At 35.3% G+C, this 21264-nt stretch overlaps 1 protein-coding gene across 1 annotated transcript; it reads right to left on the bottom strand.

The window, feature by feature from the left end:
- Positions 1–13191: 13191 nt before the first annotated feature.
- LOC109005497 (disease resistance protein RPV1-like) lies at positions 13192–18203 on the bottom strand. The gene is made up of 5 exons (XM_035695825.1): positions 17683–18203; positions 15153–16248; positions 14711–15046; positions 13897–14616; positions 13192–13785 (listed from the first exon to the last, which is right to left on the bottom strand). The coding sequence occupies exons 1-5, from the start codon at positions 18201–18203 to the stop codon at positions 13192–13194; spliced, it is 3267 nt and encodes a 1088-aa protein (XP_035551718.1).
- Between the last annotated feature and the right edge of the window lie 3061 nt (positions 18204–21264).

Raw genomic sequence — 21264 nt, 5'->3', positions numbered from 1 at the left:
CCTCAGATTCCAAAACACATTTATGTGTTGCATCACAAATTAATTTTAAGGGGCTTGTTTACCGCCCTTGTCAATCTCCACACCTTTAGTTTCATAGAACTCGGACTCATATGTTCCGAGTCCGAACTACATACTTTCCCTTTGCCCAGATTTTCCAGTCCCATATTCATTTCAGAGTCCGACTGAGCTCGCAAAAAAATCTACAAACAACCATCCTCCACCCCGTCATCCCTCACTATCTCACCTGTTGTCTCCAGTCTAATATCCTCCACCTCCACGTTTTCCCCTGTCTCCCTAACATCACAAACCCGCACCACCTCCACTTCACCAACATCCCTACCCTCCTCAAATTGCAACTGCCCATCATCCTCCTCATTGAAACTGCACTACCAACCTCCAATCCTGTATTCACACCAACACCCCCACCATCGAGGAAACTCCAGGGTTCTCATTACCAAACTCCAAGACAGATGAAGACATCTCCATTTGCACCGCTACTACAGATCCCTCACCGCAACAGACCACCAATTGTTGTTCTTCCACTAATGAGTCCTTCAAATCTTTCTTATCAACATCTTCCTGGCTGATGGCAATCTCCTTCAGAGACTCTTGGCTCGGCTTCTAAGCATTCAGACCCGTCTCTTTAAGTCCATCCTCACCATTTGTCGTTGTAATCGTCTCTTTATTAAGTCGCACTTTGCCATCCCCGCCCTGATTTTTCCTTCTGTCTCGAGTACAAGTTTTCAATTTGTGCCCTTGCATGCAACAATGAGAACAAAACACTAGAAGCATTTCAAACACCACAGATTGTAACCAACTTGTAGACTGGTTAGGAACACCAATCCATAACTCTTCCATAGGAGGCTTAGAAATATCCATCTTTATACAAACCCAGGCACCATTAGTTTTCGTAGCACAACGAGTACAATTATCCCGTCGAAAGCACTGCCTCTGTGGTAATGTAATATTCCACAAGAAAGATTCATAATAATAATTCGGAGGAAGACTAGGTAAAAAAATCCATACCGAAACCAAGGATGGTTCTTGATCCTCGACATAGTTAGGAGACCATTGAAACACACAATATGGAACACCATCAATTTTAGAAGCCTCACGTGAAAAACCTTTAATAAAATCCTCTTCATTGGACAACCTTACAAAGACTGATCTGGGATTAGCCATCTCCGAAATCACCGGTTGAACAGCCAACCCCCAACGCGGCCGACAGAAGGCTCTAATATGATCCAGTGATGGCCGCCTGTGCAGAAACTTCAATACCAATGAATACTTGAAAGGTTGAGCAGAACGCTCAAACTCCTCCTTCGACATAAGGCACTCCTTCAAAAACCTTCAACAGACGTACAGGGATGAGCCGAGGCACCAAGTCAGCATATGAACAGGGATGAGCCGAGGCACCAACGGCAACCCCGGCGGCATCCATGCAGCGAAAAACACAAAGACAAAAAAAAAACCCTAGCAAAGCCCTTCAAGACACGTCAGCATTCCACCACATCAACTACTACCTAATAGACATTCTATTCAAACATTCATCCATAAGAGACTCTCAAAGTCCATCATACGTTCATAAAAACATAATTGTTCTAGTTAGGAAGAGACTTCATCCCTACCATACATACAAAAAGGAACTAAGTTAATGTATAAGGGGTTGCCATCACCCCACCATAATGGTTACACCATACCAAAAGATACATTGTTTTAAAGTCAAACCCGACAAAACATCCCAACAAGGGACCCATCCCAACATAAAAACAACATCCATAAACATAACCCATCATCCATGCAAGGTCGAAGCAACAGGGAAGACACTAAGCATCTGCCTCTCCCTCTGCAGTAATGCCTCGCTCCCCAGTCTCTTCTTCATTACTTGGACATTTAAAACATAAACACAAAGTGAGTCTAATACTCAATAAGTAGTACACCATGTCATTAATGTACTAATCATCTATTATTTTCCTTTTGAAAACATGCATAAATAAACATTTTGAGAATTTGAAAATGCTTTCATGCATAAACATTTTAAGGAATATGCAATACTTTCATGCATAAACATCTTTGAGAAATAACTATGCTTTTATGTTTCACTTTCCTTTTGGCCAGTACACACTATTACGTCCCGTGTTTAGGGTTAGCGGTCTTCCTTTGGACCTGATTCTGCCCGTGGCCGCGGGTTGGGAATCCCTCAGTCAGGAGGCAACACTGGGTGCACCGCCAGTACTACTTACCCAGCATTGCAATGTGGCCAATCCTTTAGTACCATCATTCATTTATCAGTCATGGTCGTTATGTATTTTCATACATTAAGACATTCATTTCCTTTCAGTCCTTTCTTTCTTTCATTCAGTCATTTCCTTTTCAGTCATTTTCATTTAACAGTTCATTCATGGAAAAAACGTCATTTAAAAGCATAAGCTTAAACATCATCTTTCATGGTATCCATAAAGCATCAATTCATAGGGGCATTTTAAAACACTTTCTTCACATCATTTAAAGCATCGCTTAAGCATAAGACATGAGTCTCACGTCTCATTTTGTAAAAATAATACAATACATACTGCATATAGTCATTCATTCACATGCATACACATAAAAAAGGGCTATCAACAAAAGGCTTGTACATACTATATTTATTTACTCTTTTCTTTAGAAGAACATTTGTAATAAGAGAGAAATAAAGAGACATTCTTTCAAAAAGAGAATTTGGTGTAAGAAGCATGGTCATAGCTACTTACCTCTATGCTCCTTGATATTTCCAACATCAGTATAGGTCCTATTCCAATAAATAGCATAAGCGTATTAATACTCATACAATATTTTTTGCCCTCGCTTTAAAAGAGAAAGCCACGATATTACAATCTAGCATCCCTTTTATGCTTAGCATTAACTCGATGATTACTCCTCACCTCATTTACAAGAACAATAAATTAAATATTAAGATATGCTAGTTGTCTATGGAAAGGCTATTTTAAAAGCTTACATGAAAAGTAATTAAGAATTCATAGGCTTCATGCAATGTCTCTTTGCTTCAATCTCACTTTGGGTTATGGACATTTGGAGATAAAATTTGGAAATTCTCAACAATGGGTTTCAAAATAGATTTAGGCATCTCAAGTAGGCTAAACAAGCTTAGGAAACATGCCCTTTAAATCAACTTATGGTCCCTCATTATAAAAGGTTAGCTTATCAATATTTTGGACTCTTGGGCTAGGTAGAATTTAACCAAACGAGGGACAACATACATTGGCTATTTTTACATGAAGATGTAGCATGACATGGGCTTAGGGGTACTTGGAAAACTTTACATATCGTAATATATCATGCAAAATTAATCTCCTATACCTAAACCAACTATGCTATAATCTAATCACACAAGCAATATTAAATAGTTTAACTAGCATATCCCATTAAAATTAAACATAGCATAAAATATAACAAGGTTACCCATTTAATAAACTTTAAAACCATTAAACACCCAAGATTATGCTTAACCCGCTTAACACATTTTAAAAGCAAGTTAGAAAAATTATAAGGAACAAGCAAAACCTCTAAACCGAACCTCAACACAATACACATGGTACCAACATATATACACTGAAAATAATAAAATATACTAATCATCACCTATGATTAAATCAAGTTTAATAGCAACACACCATTTTCAAAATATAGGAAAATACATAGCAAAACAACTTCAACACTTTCGGTTTGGGCTAAAAAACAGAGCATCCACATTTGTTTGCAACATAGGAAATTAAACACAGCAAAACACAACCTAAAACAACTTTGTTGGCTTCCAAAATCACATTAAAATCAAATGGGTCAAGTTAGGATTTTTACCTTAAAGCTCTAAGCCGCTTTCAAAACACAAGTGGAGACCCAAATAGTGGTATAGTTGTGTAGATGACGATTGAAATGATGGCACTGTGTTAAACCCCAAAACCGAAACATCATAGGTAAGAAAAATGGTGAAACTCGAAACCCACATGTAAATCATACTAGGGAATAAACCAAAAGTCTATTACCTTCTAGATTTCACCCTTTGGAAGATGAAATCAAGCTTTGGTTCCAAGCTTTGAGTCAAAACCGAAAATGGGTATGGAGGGAGTGTTCTCGCACAGCTTGGAGAGGATGAGACAAAAATGTTTTTCTTCTTCCCTTGCTATGGAGTCACAAAGCTTGAAGAAGATGAGAGGAGCTTGCTTTCTTGAAGATGAGAAAAGAGGAGAAGAAGAGAGAAAGGTGGCGTCGGCTATGGCTTTCTTGGAGAGAAAGATGAAGTTTCTTTCTTTCTTGGGTGTAGACCAATGGGTAAGGGGAAACACTTAAGGGATTTACTTTGTTTTTCCCCTTTTTGTTGCCTTAGTCGTAGACCTGGAGGAGAGGCAATGACTTTTGTCTTTGTTCCCTTCTTCCATCACAAGGAAGCAAATGGATGGTGGAGATCTATCCACCTCAAAGATAATTTTCACCTACCAATCTAATGTTAGAGAATAATTAGGTCATTTCTTAAATAAGTAAAATTAGAGAGCTTAAGGAAAATATTGTAAAGTCTTAAAATCATACCCTTGATTTATTTTAATAAATCACATTTTAAAATAAAACATACTTATCTTAAAATAAAATAATTAAATATCTTTATTTTAAAATGCATAAAAGAATATTTCCCTTAAAAGAATTAATAGAAATGACGTAAAGGTCTACGCAGTAGGACTCGGGTATTACATTACTGTATTTCCAGATGCTCATCATAGATATTATCTCTAGCATATCAAGCGAAAATTGCAAGAGAAATTGGGATCCTACTCCCAATTCAACTCAGGGTTGAAGTCTAACATTCAGAGTGCATTATACGATCCATAGACATGCATTCAATCTGAGGACAAGTGGGGGCAACTACTTCATAAGTACAATCTTCATAACAATGCATGGATGCAAGGGTTATACGAGGAAAGACCTTTCTGGGTACTGATTTATTTGAAGATTGTATTTTGGGCTAGTATGAGCACGACACAACGTTCTGAAAGCATGAATGCTTTTTTCGATGGGTTTGTGCATTCTGGTACAACTTTAAAGGAATTCGTCTATCAATTTGACTATGCTCTCAGAAAGAAGGTGGAGGTTGAGGCAACAACTGATTTCAATTCTCTTAACCAAACAACCCTTGTGTATCCCCATCCAAAATTGATTTCAAACAGTGTATACAAGTGCTAAGTTTAAGGAGGTCCAAAAAGAGTTGTTGGGGATGATTATGGGTAATTGCACCCATGCCGGTATGCAGGGATGTATATCCACATTTGATGCTTTAGATCAAGTTTCCATCGATAACCATGTCAAAACATTTAAATACTTCGTTTCTATAATGAAGAGGAGTGCAACATTAAATGCACAGGTCAGTTGTTTGAGATGAGGGACATTCTCTGTAGGCATGCATTTAGAGTATGTAATATTAAGAAAATTACGGTGATGCTAGAAAAATATGTATTGGATCGATGGAGGAAAGACATGAAGAGGAGATATTCATTGTTAAAAAGTTGTTATGATGACTTGCGGAGCAATGCAGAAGCACGGAGGTATGAGGTTGTGGTGAAGAGATGTTTGAAATTAGCGACTTGTGTATCTCCAAGTGATTGCCATGTCGATGTATTCCTAGGCATTTTAGATGACTTTGAGAAACAATTTGAAAGTTTAACACTTGAATCAAAATCTGGTTCAACCAAGGTTAAAGCAAATGTCGTCGAGGACAAGGGTAAAAAACTATTAAGCCCCCACGTTGTTCAGGGAAAGGTAGACCCCCAACAAAAAGAAAGGTGCCAGCCTTGGAGAAAGGAGCAACGAAAAGGAAGAAGAAACATGTAACTTTCATGTTTTGGTTTTTATTGTTTATATTCCTTTCTAATATATCTCTTTTTCTGTGTGATTTTAGACTTGCAGAAAAATATTTGATGAGGAATCACAATTGTGCGACCTTCTGGAATCTCAAATTAACACTATCACACAACCGATGCCATCGGGCAATGAGGAGGTGTGAGGTTTTGCTTATTTGTTTAATTGTTTCTACCTTCATTTTCAAAAGTTATTATGCACGTGGTATTGAATATTATTTGTGCTATTTCAGGTGTGTGACCATATCGATGCAATGTAAGTCCATGGAAATAAGTGCTTATTTCAGACAAAGTATGAAAATATTAATTATTACTATGATGGTTAACTATTTGTGTGCGATGTTATTGACTGGACTTGCCCATGTTTCTTGGCAGCATCATGTGACTAGACAAGCGATAGCTGATTTTTTTGTCAGCATCGTGTGATTAGACTCGTACAAAATTTTTTGTGGACATAATATTTGCAACTTGTGGAGATAAACCTGTCTAGATTGTGTATATGTTGTTTGTGGCAAGTTGTGTATACCATCCACGTATTTAAATGTTGTGGATTGTGTTCGAGTGTATGTGTGTAGATGGTTTTGAGTCCCGTTGTGTACGAGTTTTGTGTATTTTGGGTTGTGGAGACCTTTAACAATGGAGATGTATAGATTTTGATTCCAAATCAGGAACATGGAGTACTTGTTGTAAAGCTTAACATGTGTATTTGTATATGAAATCAATCATAGCTCAATGTCAATTATGATTCCAAATTAGAAACATGGAGTACTTGTTGTAAAGCTTACCATGGAGTACTGTCTGTGCGTGCATGAGTTTGGAAAAAAATCTACATAGTTTGTGCAATTTTTGTTCACGTATTGTCTTGTGTTATAATAGATTGGAAAACAAATCTATATATAAGATATATAGATTTTTGTTCCAATTATCATCTTGTGTGTATAATATATTGATCCAAAATGTTAGGAAGAATGTCTTAGATAAGCTAGAAAGGGACTTTAAAAATAGAGTCAAAATGTATATTGCCCAGTAGATTTAGAAAAGTGACAAAAAACAGCAAATTTTTCATAGCCTCAAGGGGGAGTACCATTACCCATTACACTTGATCCATACAAGAAAATAAAGAAAATATCCACATATTTACATGTGGCCTATAGTTTATCCAATCCAGGAAGAAACTATTACAATTGATACAATCCAAGCCTACAAAGAGCCATGGGCAAGGAGTAGCAGTGCAGAAGCAATGCCTGCTTAACCTGTTAAGCATCTTGATTCATGTCATCTAATGCCTATGTTTGTAATCGTGGATACAGACATATTGAAAGGCCTGGAAAAAGATGGCAATGTATAATCAAAAGCAGGGACAATAAATAAAAAGATAAAACTTGCAATTAATCAATCCTATAATCAACTAGAAATCTTCTACCTAAATTTCAAAACCATCGCAGGAGCCAGATATGTAGCTAGAAAGCTTTAATATATCATCACTAACGTTCAATTCATGAAGAGAGTTAGGAACTTCACCAAGTGCAACACCCTCTTGGGGCTACCAATTCAGCAATGCAAAGGAACCATAAGGAACAAAAACACAGTTGATGGGCACACACAATGCCCTTTTAGTCTCAATAATTCCATCAAACAGTTGACGGGCACAAAAAACATACTCAAACATTCAAGCAAAAGTTAACACAAAACATCCTCCATACAAAAACTTACACAAACCTTTATTCAGTTATGCTTTTCAATATTGGGAATGATTATTTTCTAATTGGTGATGGTAGTCTTCACGAAATCACAGTCATTGGTGACACCTTTATTCGTAGTGGAGACTCTATTATTAAGAACATTTGCATTCGGTGCCCTAAACGTCATTTTCTCTTATAATTTGGAGGAAAGTTTAGGATTTTCATCCCAAACTCTCCTACATCCTAATCCCTAAAATAGGGTGGTAGAATTCGGATGTTACAGTGGATCCCCACATCCTGAATTGCTCTTTTCGTTTGCTGTTGTTCGTTGTTCTCGTGTCTCTTTCCCTTCGACTGTTGGGTGCCTTCGTTGTTTTCGCCCCTCCTTCGCACCGCAGCCACCATCGGTGGCAGCCTTTCTATCGGTTCATCATTGTAAGTATCCCTATCCCCTCTTGCTTTCCTCCCTTGTTGGGTTCCCCCATTCTCATTCGCACACACTGACGATTCAACTTCATGCGGTTTTGGAATTTCATCCATTCACGATCCATCATTGATGTTTGCACCGAACTTCTCAATCCCATTTCACTAAGAATACGGTTCCTCCATGGCTGGATTTTCAGATCCAACGTTTTGACAAAAAAAACTCTTGATTTCTTTCGGGTTTTCATATCTCCTTACTTTTCTTGGATTTTTGTTGCAATGTATTTCCTCCGTTGTTGTGATAATAATTTTCTATGCTTAGATTTGGGGCTATTTTCCACTCTTTTGTGAATTGCAATTTAGGGAAAAAAAAAATCCTAGATTTTTCTGAGCAATTTTTTCCTCCATGTGCTGAGATTTCCATTTTTTATGCTTAGATTTTGGGCTATTTTCCACAGAGCTATATATTGCAAATTATGGAAAAAAAAAAAACCTAGATATTTTCGCCTATTGTTGGATTGATATGTGTTGTTCAATTGCGATGTGATGTTGGATTGGTATGTGTTGTTTCATTGCTCTGTGTTGTTTCCTTGCTATGTGCTGTTGGATTGCGACCATGTTGTTTCATTGCTTTGTGCAGTTTTATTGATCTGTTCTGTTTCATTGCTCTGTGCAGCTTCATTACTCAATTGTGTTTCATTGCTTTGTGATGTTTCATTGCTCTATGTTGTTTCATTACTCTGTGTTGTTTCATTGCTCTGCACATTGTCATTGCTCTGTGTAGTTTCATTGCGTTGTGATGTTTAATTGCTCAATGTTGTTTCATTGCTCAGTGTTGTTTCATTGGTCTGTTTTGTTCCATTGCGACCATGATGTTTCATTGTTCTGTGCAGTTTCATTGGTCTATGTTGTTCCATTGCTTGTTTCATTGCGAACTTGCTGGTTCATTACTTTGTGCTCTTTCGTTGCCCTGTGATGTTCCACTGCGACCATATTATTTCATTACTTTGTGCAGTTTCATTGCTTTGTATTGTTCCATTGTTTTGTGTTGTTCCAATGTTTTGTGATGTTCCATTACTCTGTGTTGTGCATTGCAATTGATGGCTTGGGGTGAAAACCCTAAACTTTTCTCAAAATTATAAGAGAAAAAGACCTTTGTGGCACTGAATGCGAATGGATATCACTTACTTTAGTTATGCCTTACTTAAATTCATGCAATTTAACATGAATATTAAATTCATGCCTTACTTTACTTACCGCTAAAGAGAAGACAAAAAATGTTACCTTTGGGGAAAGGACCAACAAAATGTTACCGTTGGGGAAATGACCAACAAAATGTTACCGTTGGAGAAAGTACAACAAATGCTACCATTGACGGAAGGCTGAAAGGAATGACACATTGGATAAAGGACAAAAATTGTTACCATTACACAATACAAATAAAATATTATCGTTATATATGCGGACAAAAATATATTAAAAACTATCATTGCTTAGGAAATCGCATATATTTAAAAAAATATTATTTGTAATACTGTATTAATTTAAAAAGTATTATTGTATCCGAGTAAATTTGTGAATTAGGTATGACCTTACTTTTTCAAAATGGAACGACGGCATCGAACAATTTGTGAATTAGGTATGAACTTACTTTTTCAAAGTGGTGGTCCAAAATGTTTTTGGGTCGAAATTTTTTCAACTAATGTCTTCTTAAAAATTGTCTTCCTTCCACTACATTAGATCTTAACTCACCATTTTCCCTTCTTCATGGTCATTATCCTGACTATACATCTCTTCCGGTTTTTGGGGTCTAAATGCTACCCATATACTTGGGACAATAAGCACAACAAATTTGACCCAAAAACTCTCCAATGTATTTTTATGGGCTATAGTGACAAACACCAAGAGTGTAAATGCCACCACCCCACCTATCGTCGAACCTTCATCTCCTAACATGTTTATGAATCCACCTTCCCTTACAAATAGCCTAGGAATCTCCACCTCCCTCCTGCTTCTGACCAAAGTTTATCAACATTTATGGACTGGCGTTCACCAAGCTCTACACTTTCTAACCCAACAAGTGTCTCTAGTGTCTCTTCTATGCAGGTACCTCTTCCACCAGTTGATTCCACTTCACCCGTGATTGGCGCCACCCCTATACCATCTTTGACTCCCGTGGAGCTGTCTCCTCCGGCTTCACCCCCGAGTCGAGCCTCCTAGTGCCCAACATGATGACCTTCCCCCCTTTACTAAGCCCCCTTCCAGCCCATTGATCAACTCATTTTGGATCCTCCTTGACACAACATGGTAACCCGCTCTTAGGCTGGGATCCGCAAACCCAACCTGAAGTACGCCCACTATCACACTGTTGTTGACCTTCCCAAGGAATCAAAGACAATACGCTCTGCCCTTAACCTTGTTGGCTGGACCAAAGCACTGCAAGATGAGATCCAAGCTCTCTAAGATAGCAACACTTGGACACTCGTACCTCGTTCCCCTCACATGGATGTTATTGGTTGCAAGTGGGTCTTCAAGACCAAAATCAATGCCGACGGTACTCTTGATTGGTTGAAAGCTCGTCTTATTGTCAAGGGCTTCCATCAAATTGATGGTGTCAATTGTACATAGACGTTATCTCCTGTAGTCAAGCTCGGCACCATCCAAATCATTGTCAGCATTGCCCTTGTTTGCCTTTGGGATATTCGCCAACTCGATGTCAAGAATGCCTTTCTCCATGGTGATTAGGGGTGTAAAAGAAAACCGGTAAACCGAACCGGACTAAACCGGACCAAACTGGTGGGTTAGGTCCGGTACCAAGTTTGGTTCAATTCGGTACCGGTTTTATTTTTCTTAAAACTGGTCAAAATCGGTCCGGTTCCCCTTTTTCCTTTTCTAAAATCGGATCGGACCAAACCAGACTTGTTCATATATATATATATATTATAATTTTTTATATTGTATATGATTTTTATATATAATTATATATAAAATACTTTTGTATTATATGATAAATTACTAATTAATATAATATTAAATTTTAAAATTTTATATCACTGTAGTCTATTGTATAAATAGTTATACTAATAGTATATCACTATAAATTATAATATGTTATAGTATATCACTATAGTCTATAATACAATTATAATATATATTATAATATACTACAATATATTATCACTATAGTATTATATAGTATTATATATGTTATATAATATATAATATAGTATGTTAAAACTGGAAAATCAGACCTAATCGGACTGGAGCAGGTAAAACCAGAAGTACCAGTTTAGGGGGGTAACTGGTGCAGAATCAATGTGAAAATACAAGATCGGTGCATACCGGTTCGGTTCTAAATTTTTTCCAAAAGTGGACCAAACCGAACCGGTTATACCCTTAATGGTGATCTCCAGGAGGACGTGTTTATTTACCAATCTCCAGGTTTTATCCATCATACTTTTTCTTCTTATGTTTGCAAGTTAAACAAGGCCTTATATGGCTTAAAACAAATCCCTCGAGTCTGGTTTGATAAATCTAGAACTTTCCTTATTGCCTATGGTTTCCAGTATAGCTCTGCTAACCCTTCACTTTTCATATATCACTCATATCTAGGCACTATTTTTTTACTCTTATATGTAGATGATATTCTTCTCAATCGTTCAAACCTCTCACATCTTAATGCCTTCACTACTACTCTTAGTCAATAGTTTTTAATGGAAGATCTGGTTCTCAAACACTATTTTTTAGGCATTCAAGTCACCCACAACTCCCAGATGTAGTTTTATTTCTATCTAAGTATGCTCTTGAGATGTGATTACGAAAGTGATTATTAGTGAATTTGTATTTTTTCTTAACAATTAAGGGTGTTTAAACAATTGTTTAAAAAATTAGTTTACATTAGTGTGCATATTTGAGAAGCACATTTGGTGCCGTCTAACATTATCCTAAAATAAAATAACAATATCTTAATAGGATTGGCCAGTCTACTCTGATCTAGATGGGACCGATAAACTGATTGCTAACTTTCTAAATATTAAAGGTGTAAAAAGTTGGCACATTCTTTTAATAAAAATGCTACTTTGCCCACTCAATTTGCCACCTTATTTTGACACCTCATGTATTTCATTTTATTTTTAATTATTTTTACTTAATAGTTAAGAAAGTAACTATTAGTGTATTCATATTTTTTTGTATATTTTTAAAAAAAATTTTAAAATGACAAAAAAATATGAAAAAAAAATTGAAAAAACTAAAAATGTGATTTTGGCCTAGTGGTAAGTTGCAGCAGGCTACTCTAAGTGGCAGAGTAGCACCGCTCTTCTTTTAATACGCTTGAATGGCCGTGAGATTAATGGACGATCTCTCCAAGTGGCAATTCAGATAGTGACTACAAAGCCTCTTAAAATTAAAATTAAGAGGGATGCTAAAAATCATCTCACACAGTACATTTTATATATTTTAGATTTTATTTTATTTTATTTTTACTAAACTAATTAAGTTGTTCTGTTCATCATTCATACATCACATAATTTTATGAAAAAGTAAGAAAATAAAATAAAAGAGATATGGTGCGTGGTGTATGAAATGACATAAAGAATTATTAAAAAAATTAGAATTTATAAAACTTTAGGGCTCATAGTTTAGGATTTGATGATTTAGTTTATTGTAAAGTAATTAATGAAATCACGACGTGGTGATGTGTGAATGGAGAGCATAAAAACCATTTTTACAGATAAAAGATTGAGATCAGAGGCATTGAAAAAATTAAAAAATGAAACCCTAATGAATTGTAAATGATATAGGGTAGACTTTTATAAAATTTTAAAACTTTGCTTCTGTAAGTAATATTAGAAATATATTAAAGACTCTTTTACACACACACATATTTAGGAGGGCGGTCGATATTGTTATATTAGAAATTTGTGGAAAAAATGTAAAGGAACACTGCTAAGATTGGTCGATGTTAACGGGAAATTTTACCTGAATTAGATCTAGAATTGCTTAGCTGATCTCTTTTGTACAGCCTGAATGAAGAGTTCCATCTCATAATTAATGCATTCTCAATTGTCTAGTCCAATAAGCATTAATAATTGATAGAAGCCTCAATATATACATAATTGCATCCATTTAAACAACTTGGATTGGAGGACTGATCCACCTCACATATTTTAATTCCTTACCAAGCCTTAGATACGAATAGGTACAACATTATGACTACACATTTCCAAACAACAACAAAGATGATTCCTAATTTCTAATTTTAAACCAATATAAGGAATATCGGTATTATGTAATTCAAAATGAGGATGTTGTGATAGAAGGCGCACACCACACTCTTTCACCTTCACATTTGAGCTACTTGTTTTAACTGATGCTCCAATGTAGCACCATCTATCCAAATTATTTGACTGCTCCAAAAACCACTTGGCCGGTATATACACCCCAAACCCAAATGGACCTGCAGAAGGGTGATCTTTGGGGCCACGAAGGACTAAGGGTTCTTTTAGAGGACCTTCGCTAGTCTCAAAATGATAAACAAACTCAACAAACTGGCCTTGATCAGGATGACTGCCCTTGAAAATCCTTGGATCTGAATTCTCTACCTCATCAACTTCATAAATAGTAAAATGAACATATCCCTCCCACTTACTATTATTATCTAAGTTTTGATGGATTTGAAGTGTTACATGAGAACCAAAACTTCTCATGTTGAACCACTCTGGAATTTCAGCTCCCAAGTAAGAGCTATACGTTACCTTGGGATTAAAACAATTATTTTCCTGCATGTGAAGTAAAAACAAAAAGATGTTAATTGGAGTATACATATATATATATATATATTAAATAACCACTTAAGCAAAACATCATATGAAGAAATCAAAGAGACTCACAACGTCATAGCCTTTTGTCTGCAAATTACATTCTTCATGATTCAAGCTTCTAATGTAATAGACTTTGTCATCAAAACCAACATACAAGGCCCCAATAGAGTCATCATTGGTCACAAACATTTCTTGCGTAGAGAAAGCGTCATTTGAGCCAAACTCTGGCACTGCGAAAAACTTAGTGAATTTGATAGCAGTTCCACCTTTATACAATTGTTCCAGAAACCCCTCACCATTCATGTCTTGAATTCCACCAAGTGCTACGCAATCAGATACATCCAGAATTTTAAGTGATGACAAACTACAAATAACACTCGGAAAAATTGAGAGCTTTCTACAGTTATGCAAAGACAATATGGAAAGGTTGCATAAACTCTTAAATGATGGGGGTAGTTCCTTTATGGCAGTACCATCCAAATAAAGTAACCGCAATGAAGTCATGTTTCCCACAATGTTTGGGAACTTCTCAAATCTTGAACAATCAGAAAGATAAAAATGTTCAAGAGACTCCAAGCTAATCTCATTAGGAAAGCTTTTAAGGCGTTTGCAAGCATGTAGATTCAATCGTCTAAGCCGTTTGAGAACACCAATAGATTTGTGGACCTTAGATAAACTTGTACAACCTTCAAGGTCTAGTGTCTCAAGACTTGGGACTCCAGTGAAGTCTGGTATCTCCAGCAAGTTTTGAGAGCCGCTAAGATCAAAGCGTTTCAAACTCCCAAAACTCTGTTATAAAACAATAAATATTGAACAAAAAAAAAAGAGCATTAGCGAGCTTAATACAATTAGTACAAAGAAGAAAAAGAAGAAAACACCTTACACTAATTCCCTTCCACAGTTGCTTGATGTGACTGCATGGAAATCTAAGTTCAATAAGCTTGTCTGCTTCAAAGCTATTTGACAAGGATTTTGAAGGATATTCAAACCATTCTAGCACCCGTAACCCATGTGTTGGAATGAATCTTAAAGGGTCGTCGTTGTGCCAATGCTGATTCAATAACTTATCACAGAGATTAGAAAAACTCATGTTGACAAAACTTGTGTTGCGAATTTTAAGAATTCTCAATTTCTTCATCTTTGAGAAGGCTCTAGCACTGAATTGTTCCTCATTTTGATTAGGTAAATTTAGCACTATGCCTTCAATCACGTCAGTTCCCTAAAAACCAAGAACAATAAAATTGTGTGAGAAATATTTGCAACAAACTAAAGAATTAGAATGAAAATATAATATACATGATTTATATCTGGATTAATCCACTTACAGTATTATTCTTCAACACATGAAGGACATCCTTATAATGCCACAATCTACTACGCCGGCCAGGCTCTTCGGGGGATTCATCATAAATGATTTCTTGACCCATTTTTTGTAGCAAATCATGCATCCTCAACCTTTTAGATGAGATGGTTATAAGACATTTCTCCACGAGAATATCAATATTGAGGTATGGGTAGTAACCAAAACTTTCTAATATGTCCATTAAAATGTTATCTAAGACCTCTCCATTGAAAAAACAAGCAATATCTAAAAACAGTTTCTTTTGCAAATCCTCCAATCCATCAAAACCTACTTGAAGTATATCTAAAATTCCTTTATTAGGATTTGCTTTCAGTTGATCCCAAGCACCTTTCCATGCATTTGTTCCTCTACCAAACAAGGAGGACCCGAAAACTTTGAGAGCTAAAGGAAGCCCTTGAGCATATTTCACAAAGCCTTTGCATAAATCCACATAATTTTCTTCAGGATGGGGTTTCTTGAAAGCTGCCAAACTAAAGAGCTGCAATGCTTCATCATTATTCAACTCATTAACCTTATAGATATCATTCACTCCATGTCTTTTCAATAAATGGATATCTCTACTCGTTAAAATGATTCTACTCCCAGGACCAAACCAATCATGGCTCCCTGCCAATGTTGTAAGATGTTCTTCTTTGTCCACATCATCAAGGACTAAAAAGACTTTTTTATAACATAGTCTATTTCGTATCATATTTAATCCCTGGCGATCGTCCCATATATTCAAATCCCTTTCCATGAAGATCTTAGAAAGAAGTTGTTTTTGTAAAGAAACTAAACCACGATTTCTAGTTTCTTCCCTAATACAGGCAATAAAGCAGCTAGCTTCAAATTGGTAAGATATTCTATCATAAATGACTTCTGCCAAAGTTGTCTTACCCACTCCAGCCATACCATGAATTCCTATAAAGCGAACATCTTCCAATCCAATACCAAGTATGTTCATCATTTCCTCCACACGGGATTCTATTCCAACAAGGTCCTTGAAAAGAGTTGAAAAGTTATGACTAAATCCTTGAAGTATCCTTTTAGTGATTTCTTGGACAATTGAAGATTCATACCTGGAAAAAATGATAAGATAATTAATTATTATGAGATAGTGATAGCGTTTCAAGAGCCAAATGTATGACAATATTAATCTGCTATATAATATTAATGTGCAATATAGCACGTTATAAGGAGCATGGTTTTGGGATTTTGGTTGTAACCTCCATGCTTCCTTTGAATAAGGTATTACTCTACCATAAATAAGGGCTATCAATAAAATTAGAGCACCCTAAATATAGTGTTTCACTTTTGACCCTTACATTTCCATTGTTTCTTGGTGAGAAGTAGGAGAGTTTGGGTATTGTTTCTAAATTAGAATCCATAGGAGAATTGTAGGCTTTGTTAAGGAATCATGGTCTCTTGGTACGTTGATGATCTGGGAGTTGCTGTTGATGCCAAATCCAAAGGGACTTTGGATTTGGCATCATGATGTAGTTTCATATAATTGATAGTAAAGTATAAGGGAATCGGCCTAGGGAGCAATGTAATTATATGTAGTCAAAAGTAACTGATGCATATAGTAAAGCGGCCAGAGGAAGGAAGTTGTAGCTCTAAGGATGAAGGGAAGCCATAGAAATGCTAACTTTTAGAGGAATAGATATGGATGCAAATTAAGAAGTAGTCAAGTCCCTAGAGAGGAGGAACCATGAGTGATGATACAATTAATTGTCAAACAAATATAAATATTTTAAAAAAATCCAACCAAGAGGGAAAATTGGGTGATGGCAATAGCTAAATGGCCAATGGTCGAAGATGAAACGATTAATATTAGGGGGCAAGCACCAGTTGCATGGGCAGGCAGATCTCCCTCATCGTTTCCCTAAATTCGTGGTCATCCACAACCAAAAGCAACCCAACAACTGTTGATTCAAAAACATTAAATAGATCATCAAATATTCAATCTGAATCTAGCGTACCACGTAAAACCATATCAGTTAATAAATTTATTTTTGTTAAAACTCTTACAGGAGGTTTGGATAGTGAGTTAATATGAAAATTGAAAGTTGAATAAATATTAAATAATATTTTTTAATATTATTATTCTTTTGAGATTTGAAAAAGTTAAATTGTTTATTATATTTTATTTGAAAATTTGATAAATTTGTAATGATCTAGATGACATAAGATTATATTGAGATGAAATATTTTTTGTATCCAAACCTAATCATGGTAGTAGCACTTCTCTAACAAAAAAGTAATAGATCATATGGATCAAATCTTGAATTTATTTAATTAAAGGGATTAGATTTCACACCAAGAATTTATAATTTTGGTCACATGAGCTAGATCACTAACTGATCAACATGAGTCTAACATGTGTATTTTTATGGATCCAATTAAATTTGATTGGTACATCCAGCTGGAATCTAATTTTATGGGGGTACAAATTTGAGAATCCAACATATCCATGCATGCTCTCGCTATAAGAATAAAAGAAAAAATGTTACCTAAGATGAAAATGCCATCCGGATATGTTGCCCACTTCTTTCAAAGCAACTCTCCACGTTTGCATCTTCTCCATATCAATATTAGGGTCTTCTTCATGCCTAGCAAAAGCTTCTGCAAAAGCCCCAGTTTGGTTTCGTACCTCAGAGGGATCAACATGGTAGAAAACAGGCAAAACTGTCAAACCCGTCTCTCTCATGCATTCGACAATCTGGGCAAGTTCAGTCAAGCACCATCTTGAGGAAGCATAGTTTTTTGAGATAATGGGGATGGCGTACATGGATTCACGTATTGCTTTCAAGAGCTCTTGAGAAATATACTTTCCTCGCTCAAGTTTCTCGTCATCTTTAAAGGCGATAATGCCTTTCGTTTCTAAAGCAGTGTATAAATGGTCTGTAAAACTCTTGCGGGTGTCTTTGCCATGGAAATTGAGGAAAACATCATGTATCCATCGAGGTCTTGGAGAAGTGGAAGAAGACGGTGCTACTGATGATGAGGCTCTTTGAGTGCTTGGGGGAACCATTGGACACTTGAAAAAAGAAAACTTGTTTAAAGAAATGTTTGCTAGAAATTTAGAGATCACTTCGAGAATTATGAGAAGAGTTAGCACTAACAGGCTAGCTAGATATATATAAATAGGAAAGAGGCTCCCTTGCTTTCCAAACTATCAAACAATTTAACAAACATCACCATTAGTGGGAATCAGGCCAGCTTGATCATGGATTGATGTTAATTTCAGCCTAGAAGACGTAAACAAGACGGAAGAAAATTTGAGATCAGTTGACTTGGACAATTGATGAACATTAATGGACTTGGCCGCGGGTCTTCCACTGCGAATCACGTCTTCCACGGCATGATCACAAGTCCAAACTTCCAGTTGATCTATTGTTTGGCAAACCCCGTCATTAAAAGATTTTATTTTTGTGCTTTTTTTTTTTCCTTTCAATGTAATAATTTTGAGTCAAAAACATTTTATAATTTTAGGCTTTCTTTTTAACTTTAGCTTGATTTTCTTGATTTCAATTACTTTATTTTATTTTATGTTAATTGAATTTTTTTAGATTTTTTAACATGGCACGTTGATTTGGCATTTTAGTTTCTCTTAAAATGCAAACCATCTATTTTAACGAGGCATATTATGTGATTAGTTTTGATACAGTAAGAGGGTAACATGTCAACCAATTTGAAGTTTGATATATATATATATATATATATGTATATGTATATATGTATATGAACGGGATCTTTATGTTGCGTGGTGATATTAATTTCAACGAATTAATTAGAAGAAAAAGAAACCCAAGAAAATTTGAAAGAAACTCTAAGAATCGATAAACCTTGGTCTTGGTGAATGGACGGGTTTTTACTTTAAGTGCCAGTCATGTCTTCCAGTTGATCATTATGTCAAGAAAATTATTTATTTCATATGAACCTACAAATTATTTTGTGATTTTTTTCCCTAATTTCTAGTAGCTGTTATAAGTTTATTTCCACTGTCGATTATAAATAATATTCTTTCATTGAGCCAAGATAAACCTAATTTCTAGTAGCTCCCGGGCCCCACTAACTAATCCCAAGCCCTCACCTCCATTCTCTCATCTTCCATCCTTTTCTTAGATTGTCCAAGCCTCCTCTATTTGCTCCCCTAGATGTCCCAATTATGTTTATAAATCTCCTTATTTTAGTTTTTCTCTCTCTTTTTTTTTTTAAATAAATAGAAAAACTCTCCATCTTTTCTCCAAATCATCACACGTATAACGTCTCTCTATTGATTCATCGGTCTAACATCCAAAGTACACGACCATATAAATATTTATAAGATGATCAGCAAATGAAGACTACATGCTACCCATGAGAGAGCCGGCCTATCTTATCTTTTGTTCACCGCAAACATCCATTATTTATGTTTCCTATTTTTAGAGTATTGTGAATGTGGCATGAAAAGCTCTCTTACACGCTCCAAACTCCAAAGAAATCAAGTTTAGCGTATCATTATTCATTAACACACCCTTCAAATATAGCAGCTATATTAACTATTTCATTTAATTAAAAAAATTATAGACCTACAATTTTTTAGAAATAAATTGTACAATTATATTTTAAATAAAAGATATTTTTATAAAATTAATATTATTTTATATAAATATTTTAATTTTAAAACATAATTATAAAAGAAATTAGTTGTCTATATCATTCCTTTATAAAATTTTGTTTTTCTAAAACGTGAGCCCTAGCTAGCTTTCTAACGAGAAGCTTAGAAAGAAAGGTTTACATGAGCCGGCTAAAACTGCATAATTAATTAAGTAGATATTATAGGAAAGTTGTTACTCACATTTCCACGTGTACGGTCAACTTCGTCCGTTTTTAAAGTAGATGGTACTCAATTATGATGATGGTGCCACGTGCACATCAAGATAATCATGGTCATATCACCTTGTTAAAAGGTTGCAATTAAACTAAATGTATAAGAAAATAATCGCTTGGGCTCGAAAAATCAAATGCTATAATTTGTAGTCATAAGGGGTGTAATCAGTTCAATTATGTTCAGTTTGAATTTAGATAAAATTTAGGATCGAATCGGTATATATCAATTTTACATTTTTAAAAATCGATTACGTATCGGTTACCCTCCTAAACCGATACTTTTGATTTTATCAATTCTGGACCGGTTCGATCCAATTTTTCGGTTTTAATAAATTAGTATTAGAGCATAAAATGTAATTAGTATACTAATATACATTATACTAATTAATTAAAACCAAATGTAATTAATATACTAATATATATTAGTATTACTAATGTATATTAATATTACTAATGTATTATATATTTATAAAAAAAGAATACATTGAGAATTTATTAGGCCATAAAATGTTATTAATATATATATTTTATATTTAAAGCATATGATCAAATAAATTTTCATATTTAAGATTAAAATTTTATGTTATAAATTATAATAACATTATCTTATATATAATTCTAATTTATATTATTATATATATTATATAAAAAAAATTATATATAATATAAAAATTATATATAATATTAAAAAAATTAATATATAATATAGTGAACCGGTCCGGTCCTAAAAGGCATAGAACCAGTACCGGCCAGTTTTGGAACTAAGGGAGCGGGTCCTGGACCGAACAGGTCCAAAACTAGACCAGTTCCACCGGTTTGGGACGATCCGAGCCTATTTTTCAATTTTCCAGTTAATTTTTACACCCCTAACAATGACCATTTGTTGTAAATATTGTGTATTGCTATTGAAATTTGGAAGAGAGATCTTAACGCTTTGGGCCAAGCCCATATTATCCTACCCACGATTTGTGAAAAGAGTAAACCAGAGGAATCTAAAGAAATTGGACCCAAACAGCATCCACCACAAGAAGGGGAATCGGTCAGCGTTCGTCCCCTCTCCTCATTAAATTAGGCTCGATGCCTGTTATTGATGGCCACATTAAATGTCGTATCCTGCCGTCACCATGAAAAGCAGGAATGATCGTGACAATGGGTTTCATGAGGAACGATGCAAATGCGAACCCATGACAATAGTTAAAAAGGCAAAAAGCTGAAGAAGA

Source organism: Juglans regia, chromosome 11 (assembly GCF_001411555.2).
Source record: "Juglans regia cultivar Chandler chromosome 11, Walnut 2.0, whole genome shotgun sequence".
Classification (NCBI taxonomy): Eukaryota; Viridiplantae; Streptophyta; class Magnoliopsida; order Fagales; family Juglandaceae; genus Juglans; species Juglans regia.
The sequence above is the reverse complement of the archived record's forward strand: the minus strand, read 5'-3'. Positions and strand labels throughout refer to the sequence as shown.

What these genes read in the sequence shown, in the direction of transcription:
- LOC109005497 (XM_035695825.1), bottom strand. Translation starts at nt 18,203, where the DNA reads ATGGTTCCCCCAAGCACTCAAAGAGCCTCATCATCAGTAGCACCGTCT. An exon ending in ATGTGTTGAAGAATAATACT is followed by an intron (nt 15,047 to 15,152) that starts GTAAGTGGATTA and finishes CTTGGTTTTTAG; the next exon opens with GGAACTGACGTGATTGAAGG. An exon ending in AACTGTGGAAGGGAATTAGT is followed by an intron (nt 14,617 to 14,710) that starts GTAAGGTGTTTT and finishes GTTTTATAACAG; the next exon opens with AGTTTTGGGAGTTTGAAACG.